Raw genomic sequence first — 10,323 nt, forward strand, 5'->3', positions numbered from 1 at the left:
TCTTGTGTTATTCACTCAGCTAGGATGATCTCACTGAACATGTTACGTCAGCTTCCTGCTTTGGAAGAATATCCATAGTATGTTCTAACAGCTTCTCTGAATCAGACATCTATTAGCATTGCTAGGGTGGTTATTTGGTTTTGGTAAGCCAGTGACAGATAGAGAAGTACGATTTATAATTAAATCAAGTGTATGATTTAGAATTCAACTTTAATTATGAGAGGAAAATGCCAAGCATGACTCCTGTTTCTTAAACTACCTTTTTTCTTCTGTTTTTTTCCTTCCTCCCTCCCTCCCTTCCTTTCTTCCTCCCTCTCTCCCCCTCCTTCTTCTCCTGTCCCTCCTTGCCTCCCTTCCTTTCTTTCCTTCTTTCTTTCTTTTTTTTCCTGTGTGGTGCCCAGAAATGTTTCTTTCACATTTTAATATTAAACATTTATAAAGTTTTAGCAAGTACAATTTTTGTTATACTAATACCACCTACCTGTTTCATTAGAGATGCTGAAAAGATTAATGAAATTAAGTCTATAGAATGCATTGAGCTGCCTGAGGGGGAAAAAGGCAATATAAATGCAGTTATTCCTACCTCAGTAAATATTTGTATATTAAAGCCACCAATTCACTGTGATCCTGAAGTTTAATGTACCACTACTGTTTATTGCAGCCCCAGTTTCTATATAAAAACCTCAGCCTGAATATTTTCAAGTTCTATACTTATTTCTGGCCTCTTTTGCATAAAAAACTGAGATCTTATAATAATAGCAATCATATACAATATTGAAACATCAGTATTTTCTAGTCACTGAGTAATGTTGTAGTCCATCATATTTAATCCTCACAATAACCCTAAGATTTGGAGAGTATTTTTGCCATTTTACAGATAAGGAAATTAAGCTTATTTCAAATCACTTTGGGCTGTCTAAGGAAGGTTTCACAATAAGCAAGAGTTGAAATAGGGAAATGCAAAATAGTTTTACTGAATTCTGATATGAGAAATAAATGAATAATGACTCAATATACTAACACTCTTTCAGGAAAAAAAAAAGTGGAGTTCTATCTTCTTGGTCTTTAGAAACAGCCTAGCTTAGAGAAGGAGGTATTTTCATCATTCCTAAAAATCTGTTAGAGTGAATGAATTTTTGCTGGGACCAGTTTAAGAGATCATTTTATGAGATAATCGTACTCTAATACATGATTAAAATCAAATCAAAAGAGATCTGTACTTGGAATTTAAGAGAAAACAGTGCATACAGAATCATATTAACTCTTTTTAACACAATGACCTTATATACTCCATATCAGGTGGCTATAACTAGAGGCAGCTAGTAAGTACTATATCAACCTAGAATAATACACGTGGATTAAAATGTAGCTATCCAAACAAATTTCCACAAAAAAAAATTTTTAAAAAAAACAAAGAAAAAAAAAAGTCTGCTGGGATCAGAGACAGAATAGTAAGGAAAAGGAGAAAAAGCAATAAACAGAAAGAAGCAAACTTGTTGCACCCCAGCTATGTCTGTGGGCTAAGCTCTTATTTAAAGCATCTTAGTACAATTGAGCCTCAAAGGAAACTTCAGGTTAAGGTATTATTATTATCCAAAATGTGGCCCTTAGGAAATCAAAGTTTAAAAGGGTGTACAGATTCCCAGATTCCTATTGTGACTAATTAGAGGGCCAGAATTGAAATTCAAATCTGCATTACTCAACAGGATTTTTCTACCACATGACCTTGCATCTAGGATAGTCAGTCTCTCCTCCCACAGAATGAAAGGTGATTAGAAACATGCAGAACTCACACACACATGACCCGCCGACATACATCATCTAGATGTTTAACCGTCTGAGTTGCCGGATGAGTAAAAACAAGATGTTCTTAACAGTGCACAATGTGGGGTGGCCCATCCTTCTCCCCTCCTCCTTTTTTCCTTTTTAATATTTGCTCTTTCTATTATTATTTGTCTTCAGTCCTGAAAGAGTTAATGTATCATCCTAAAGGTGATTAGAATACTCCTTTCTTAGTTTCTTTCTTAGTCTCCACTTAATTTAAACTATATCATATTGTATATTTAACTTTCCATTTTTCCGTGCCATCCAGCGACTTGCCTTACAGAAAGAAAATGCTGCCAGCAAGTGTTTTGAACATGCCCCATTGATTTTTCTCATGAAAATAAGAGGTCAGTTGTAGTGACTTAGCAAGGAAACTAATAGTCCTGCGTTAAAGACGAAGAGAAGCACAGAAGTATGTGGGCGTAAATGGTAGGCTTATCTCTCCCTGCAATGTCACCAAAAAAAAATGATACTTGTGACTTCTGACAGCAGCAGTTGTTCTTAGTTTCTGTTAAGTGACTTTATTTTTTGGGTTCAATAACATATTGGAATCAGTGATGAAGTTACATGCCACTATATGATAGAGTGTAACCCAATTAATAAGCAAGAGAAGACACTTACAAAAAACAGATCACAGTAGGGGCACCAGACAGCTTTCACTTCCTAAAACAGGACCCAAGAGAGGGAATTTTCAGATCAATTGTATGTATTCAGATACTAGAAGGGCTGGTGATGTATCAAAGAGGGAAATTGCAAAGATTGTTTCTCAAGAACACTGTGAGAAGAACATAAAAATAGATCTAATAATGAAATATGTGATTGTGTAGAAGCTTCATAGTGGTGAACTCATGTTATAAATACCTGAGAAGAGAAAGCAAATTGCCCTGTGATCTTAGCTGCATATAGTTGCAGCAAAGAAGAATTGTATATGAAGATCAACACATAGATAATTACTCAGCATATGTTCAAAGGGGGGACTCAGCCTTGGTCAACGGGGGGCTATCACTGTCTGGAGTAAGTTGAAATAAATGCAAACAGATGGGTGATGCTTAGTGCAAGTGTTAGAGAACCTAGAAAGTACTGGTTAAAGATCCATGAGATAAGAAAGAATCTGAGGCCATTAGTGGTTATGAAATTGGTAGATTTCCTCCACAGTGTGAACTGGTCATCGTGTTTCCATGGCTGGGGAAGGAAAGCTTTTTGCAGCCAAGAAAATAAAGCAAAGGGCCTGTATACAGTGTCGAGTTAAAGGAAAGTGGAGCTGGTCTTTGGAGACAGGTCCTTCCCCTTAGCCTTTAACAGCTCATTGTACATAAGAGATCTTCCACTTTGGTTTTGCTTGTTTTTCATAAAATCTAAGTGAGAAACCTGGATTTCTCACTAGGGCTTTGTAGCAAAGGGATCCTAGCTTACAGCTGAGACTGTGTAAATTAAGACAAGTATTAAGTTCATTTTGTTAAGTACTTCTACTTGTTTTGGTAATAAAGACTGATATCTTTAAATTATTGCCCCAGGGAAACTAAGGGAATAAAAATCTTGAACTAGGAAGAAAAAATATAAAACAAATTGATTTTATATTGAAATACAGAAAATGGAAGCCCAGTAGAGGTACGGTTAGAACAGGTGTCTGTGTGGCTGTTGACATATTTTATTTTGCTCATATCCAACTATCTTTTTGGCTATCACTGATCATTTTGCTTTGTTCATTCAAAAGCAAGTACACATATGTGCTAGGTTGTGGTGATATGGCTTTAAGCAGGACAGACCTAGTCCTCACAGACTCGACAGTTTAATACACAATGATACACTAGAGTATGACCAGCATTACGATAGATAGTGAAAGTAGAGGGGATCGGGAAATCCTTGGCAGGAACCCAACCCAGTCTAGGGGGTTCCTGAGTGAGACACCTTTGAACAAGAGCTATTTTAAGCTGAAATTGAAAAAAAAAGAAATGGAAGTAGGTTAGCTATTTAGAAAAGATGCTGAACTGAAGTTCATGTTAAATTACTAAGTTCCTAGAAAATATAATTTCTTACTAAGTTTGATAACATTTTGATATTATATGACTTTAATGATAATTATTGTATTCAGCTATAAACACACTGGTCTGCGATAACCATATACTGGGTAGCCAAATTGCTGCTACCTGGGGGGAAAAAAGCTCCTGTCTGATCGTTTTTGCTTTCTTTTTCTTTCAGAATTTATCAGGGTATAATTTGTATACCATAAATGTCAAACTTTTAAAGTGTAAACTTCAGCGTTTGTTAGTATATTTACAAGATTGTGTGACCATCACCACCATCTAATCCCAGAGCATTGTTATCAGCCCAAAGAGAAACCACATACTCATTAGCAGTCACCTCCCCTCCCCCAATCCTTCCTTTAGAAATCACTACTCAAATTTCTGTCTCTATAGAATTGCCTATTCTAGGTATTTTATGTGAATGGAATCACATAATAGATGGTCTTTTGTGATTGACTTCTTTCACTTAGTATGATATTTTCAAGGTTCACCCATGTTACAGCATGTATGAGTACTTTATTCCTTTTTATGGCCGAATATCCCATTGTATGAATTTCCTACATTTTATTTATCCATTCATCAGTAGATATGTTTGAGTTGTTCATACTTTTTGCCTATTATGATTGGTGCTGCCATGAACTTTTGTTCACAGGTTTTTGTGTGAATATATGTTTTCATTTCTTTTGGTACATACCTAGGGAGTGGAATTGTTAAGTCCTATTGGTCTCCATGCTTTTTTCTGAGGTACTGTTTTCCATTTTGCATACCCTCCAGCAATGTTTTGCTTTCTTTCTATAGACCCCAGAGGAACTGGAGGATGTTTCTGACCTGGAAGAGGATCATGAGATCCGCAGTCACACCAGCATTCAGACCGAAGGAAAAACTGACCGGGTATGTTACCTCCCTGGGGGAGAGCTGTGTATTGTGTCCTCTCTTGGTCAATCCAGGCAGCCTCTCATAGGCGGGCCTCCTGGGTCTGGTGCTGGTTTTGCAAAGCACAAGGAGAAGAGCCTCCAAATGAAGGGGCCGCAGCATGAGGGGAATTATTTCTTCTACCTGGAGAGCTCACAGGGAGACCATTTCTGGTCAGGTAGTGAGTCACCCTATACCACTTTTGATTTTTATAGCAGCTAGGGGAATGTCAAAGTGAAATGCATACATGTTTGTTTAAAGTAGAAAAGAGAAACCAAGAAGTTGTAAATGTACTCTCAAGTTCTACGGGAATTTTTTGTTTCCCCCTGAGGCAATACACCTCTACTTTTCTTTCTTTCTGCAATGCCCTCTTTTGCCCCTAACCTCAACACACACACACACACACACACACACACACACACACACACACACACACACACACCATCTCCAAAGATGTTAATCGATATCTCAGTTACTCTGAGATACTTGATTCACTTTACCAGTGTGTAGGAATCTGTGGAAGTTTAGTTTCCTAGACACTGAGAGCTTGCAACTGCAGACTGGATTACAGAATTTAGGTTTAAAATCACAGTTCTCTAATGATCCAGTTCATTGGAATGTCCCTGGGTGACAGCCTCACCACCGTCCAGTGACAAAATAGGTATCTGACCATCAAATCTTCTGGGAGCAGCACCATGGCTAAGATAGCCTGGGAGCGCACCTGAACCAGCCACTTCCTTGCTGTGCTACTTGGGGAACTTACTTAGCCTTACTCTACCTCAGTTTTCTTATTTGTAAAGTGAGAATACTAATATTACTTTCTCTATAAGGATTATTGTGGGAATTAAATAACCTAATTAATAGAACACTTAATAAAACAGGGGCTAGCTCAGAACAAGTTCTTAATAATCAATCATTATTGTAGTAGTAGCAATAGTATAATTATCATAATTATCATTTAGTTAGTTAAGTTCAGCAACATAAAATTTGGAGATGGATGGAAAAGATACATTTAAAAACATTGCATGTTTTCAAATCTTCAGAACTGGCATATTTCAGTCATAACACTTTTATTAGAAATGTTGCTTTTCTTGAGTTTCGATCCTTGCTGGTTATTTGGGTTATTTATCAGTCCTCTAGAAGCCAGTTCCTGCTGGGAGTTCTAAGGGAACACATCATCTAGAGACAGTTTCCTTCCAATCTAGTTGGACTCCTCAGTAAGAGATCAAACCTTGCAAATGGTAATGGAATTAGAAATAAATTTTGCTAATGGTAAACTTGGCTCATGCTTTCAGTGAAGTGAGTGAGTGATTCACTTAGGTTGCTGCTGAGCGACTAGAAGTAGGTGTAGGTCTTCGAAGGAACTGATAGGAGGAAATTTTGTGAAAATAAAGGCAACTTTCAGGATGATGGGGTTCAGAGAAACATACCTTGGTTCTCATTCTAGTTTGTCACATGTAGACAATGAAGCCTTGGTTAAAACCCTTCAAACTTAGAAAGTTTAAATTTCTTTGTCTAAAAAATGAAGAGAATAATATCATACCTGCTCATAGCACCTTTGGTAACTTCAAAGAAGATAATGCGTATGAGAGTGTTTTATAAACTTTAAAATTATATGCTAAGAAGATAAGCTTCTTATTACTACTGTTTTTATTTGTATTTTTCTTCTTGGATGGGATTACATGCCACCTAGATGGCTGGCTGACCATGTAGGGTATGAAGTTGATGGTCCTGGATCTTAAGCATCTTTCATAGAAGCTACTGCTTCTAACCTTGTGGCAATCACCCTGAAACTGCTCTGAATTCTACATTTGTGTTCTACTGTGAACAGCTCCCTGATGATCCAGTTTATTTGAAATGCCCCTGGGTGACAGCCTCACCACTGTCTAGTGACAAGATAGATCCCTGACCGTCAAATTTACTGGGAAAAACATTATATTCAACCTGGCCCCTGTCTGCTTTCATAAATCTCCCCTGCATAAATTCCAAATAGCTTGACTTGTATTCACCACTTGCCTTGGGGCTTTCCTGCAATTGCTATGTGGAATCCCTCAGGGAGCTGCTCAGATATTATAATACACACACAGCCTTGTGTGAGGCCCTGAAACCCCACAGGGCAGCCCTTGACAAATACTCTACTATTGCTTGGATGGACCATTTCTAATTCCATTTTCCACAGGTTCTCAAGAATTTCTTGGGGACCATCAAGCCCCAATTCCTACAGCATTGACCAGCTTGATAATATATCTTGGATGGGTTTCCTTTCTTTTCTGATTTATTCTTCCCAGGCTTCCAATTCTATTCCCTAAGATCTGTTCCCAAAATAAACTACCTGCCATTCTTAGACTCTGCTCTTTTGGGGAAAACAACAAAAGATAGTCACTGAAAATGTATTATTCACTTAATTCTCACATTAACCCTGCTATATTGATATTATTATCCTAGTTTTACTAATAAGATTACTGAGTAAGTGGATTAATTCTTCAGGCTAAGAACATTGGTGGTTACCATATGTCAGTTTGCTTAGGTCATAGAGTTAGTACAATGAATCCTTTACTAAAAAACAAACATAACCATCATCACAACAAACCTGATATAGCATTTATGGAATGAAAGAGAACAGTATAAAGGATACCACAGTGGTCTAAGAAAGGGAGGAAGGGTACAAATTTAAATTTAAAGATTAATTATTGTAGGGTATGGACAATTTAACTCCAGTAGCATCCTTTTATTCAATATCTATCTTGTGATTTTATTACAATAGATTCTATTCTCATACCTGAAGTTTATAAAATGGCTGGCCAAGTAGGATAGCTTAGTATATCCCCATGCAAATCACCTGACCAGAGCCAAGATCATTTTTAGACCGGTTTTGTGATCCCACCCAGGAATCTTATATACCCAATAGTTTGATATTTCTTATAATTACATCTTTGTGCTTAAAGTATATCCATATGCTTAGTCTCATAGCTATTTGAAATTTTATGTCTATATTGTATGCAGCATTCTTGAAATCTCTGTTCATTGGACCAAGTGTACCTTTTTACACATTCCCCAGGTACAATCAATTTGAAAACATACCGTAATATTTTGAGGTGGAATCTGTTGAGAATTCTTTGAATATTTGTGGCATGACCAATACCATGAATTCCTGGTCACTGCATAAGACAAGCATTTGGGTTCCTTTCTGTTTGCTGCTATTGCTAAGGCTTTTTGGCTTTTATATTATGCAGGCTCTGCTATATCGAACATGCAGTAGAACCAATTTCAGGAACTATTTAGTAATAGAGTGACAGTTATTTATTATCATTTTACTTTCTGCATTTCACTCCCAGTAGCTTTGGCTCAACATCATCCGTTACTGCTGTCATCAGTGGAAAATGCCACTGGGCATTGTAAAGGTCTATAACCAACAAATAATGATTTAGAGTCCATGGTCAATGAGAGTGAAATAGTAAAAGACCAATAGTGCATGCCTTATGAAGTGGCAGAGGAACAGCAGTGGAAATTACTGATTGTCTTAATTATCAAACATGAATACTCACTGGACTGATACTGTGGTTATACCCAGTGATCAGACATTCCTCAGTGCTAGAATATAGGAGTGTGAGTTTGCTATAGGCTTAGAGAACATTCATCCTTATTTATTACGTTCATACTCTTAGCAAGTATAAGATAGATATCTTTTATCTTAAAACTTAAATTTGAAAGAGACATGAAAATAAAAGTCTATTTAAATAATCAAATTCCTAAACTTACTGATAACATTTTTTGGTATGTCCTAAAAGCTTCCTAAAAGATTATATTAAACACATGTTAAATCATATTTTCTACTTAAACAGAGAAGAGCCAGTTATCATTTAATACTTCATAGTTTATAGAATATTTCTAAATTTATGTCTTATTTGACCAAAGTCCTGGGGTTTATTTTTATTTTACTCATTAGGGAATTAGACTTTAAAAAAAAAAAAACCTCAGTAGTTTATGTAACTCATGTAGAATGAGACCAAGTCCCAGGTCTTCGACACTAGCCACACTTTTTCCAGTACAGCACACTTGTAAACTGGGGTAGAATCTCACCATCTCTTAAAGTCTCATTGCCCTATTCTTTTGCTACAGCCAGTATTATGGAGTTAATATTATAATTCCTATTGCAAAGATGACTCATAAGACGGAAGACCATAAACCTTAGTATCAGATCTGTTTAAGCCCCACAAATTTCTAAATGTCCTAATACTACAATCTTCCATTGATAACAAAGTTGGTTTGTTGATTGCCATTTGAAAACTTGATAGTAGTGCCCAGACCCTGACAGTCTCACTGGTGAATCACTTCGCCTTAATCAAGTGGAGTAACATAACAGGCAAGTAGAGTCATACAGCAGAGGGCCTTGTAGGACAGTAATCTGAAGTCTCCAAGCAAAGTCCAGAAGACACAGGCAGTTACTCTTCAGTCAGTCTCTTATCACATTGGCCTCTGTGATAGTTCATTACAAGTAGCATTTTAATTTCTAGAAATGTGTTCCTGTTTCATTGTCTGCAATGGGGGCAGCAGTAGTGATAGAGACTCAGGAAATTGCCAAAGTGACAGCAAGGTGGAAGTAAATGTATATGCCATAAGCCTAACTGGGGGATAACTATGGGTTTAGAAAGACTTTTAATAAAATGGATTGAAAGAGAGTTTTGTGAATTAAATAGGTGAGAAAGTCTCATCTTTTCTAGCCTTGCTGTATAATGTAGAAGTTAAGAGCGTGGACTTAGCAGTCACATAGGTATTGGTTCAAATGTATTGGGTTGTCAGAAAAGTCATGACATATTTTGTCTATGTTTTTCAAAGGTCATTTATTTATATAACAAAGATCAAGCAATGAAATATTGCCCGTTTTGTTCTATAACCTTTTGCCATCTTTCAGTGAGCTTCATAGTTCCTCGTTCATAGAAAGACCTGTCTTTATTTGCGAAAAACTGAATGAGGTGCTGATTTATAGCCTCATCTGAATTGAACATTATACCACACAAGGAGTTTTGAAGAGAGAGAAACAAGTGGAAATCTGACAGTGCAAGATCAGGCGAGTATGGTGGGTGTGGCAACACATCCCATCCAAGCTCAATAATATTTGATGAGTGATCAAAATTGTGACTGGTCTCACGTTGTCGCAATGGAACACAACTCCTTTACAATTAGCAAAGCTCTGGATGTTTCTGGATGATGGATTCATTCAAACTGTCCTATTGCCGACAGTACACATTCAAATTGATTGTTTGGTTCCTTGGTAGGAACTCGAAAAACACGACACTTTTAAATCCCACCACACTGAGAGCATAACCTTCCTCTGATGAATGTCTGCTTTCGATGTTGTTTGAGGTGAATCATCACGTCAGGACCACGACTGTTTGCAACCACATTGTTGTAAACAATCCACTTCTCATCACCAGTTATCAGTCACTTCAAAAACGGATCGTTTTCCTCATGTTTAATGAGCATATTCCAGATATTTATATGCGCCTTCAAATGAACTTCTTTGAGTTCATATGGAACCCAAATATCGAGCTTGCTTACATAT

At 36.9% G+C, this 10,323-nt stretch overlaps 1 protein-coding gene across 1 annotated transcript in view; it reads left to right on the top strand.

Moving 5' to 3' along the window:
• LOC109373414 (catenin alpha-3) overlaps window positions 1-10,323 on the top strand; it is a 602,515-nt gene that overhangs the window by 423,303 nt on the left and 168,889 nt on the right. Inside the window, exon 5 of the mRNA XM_019627201.1 lies at window positions 4,647-4,739. Coding sequence (XP_019482746.1) covers window positions 4,647-4,739 — 93 coding nt within the window. The remainder of the gene's footprint in view (window positions 1-4,646; window positions 4,740-10,323) is intronic.

Source organism: Hipposideros armiger, unplaced genomic scaffold (genome assembly GCF_001890085.2).
Source record: "Hipposideros armiger isolate ML-2016 unplaced genomic scaffold, ASM189008v1 scaffold_721, whole genome shotgun sequence".
In the NCBI taxonomy this organism is placed as follows: domain Eukaryota; kingdom Metazoa; phylum Chordata; class Mammalia; order Chiroptera; family Hipposideridae; genus Hipposideros; species Hipposideros armiger.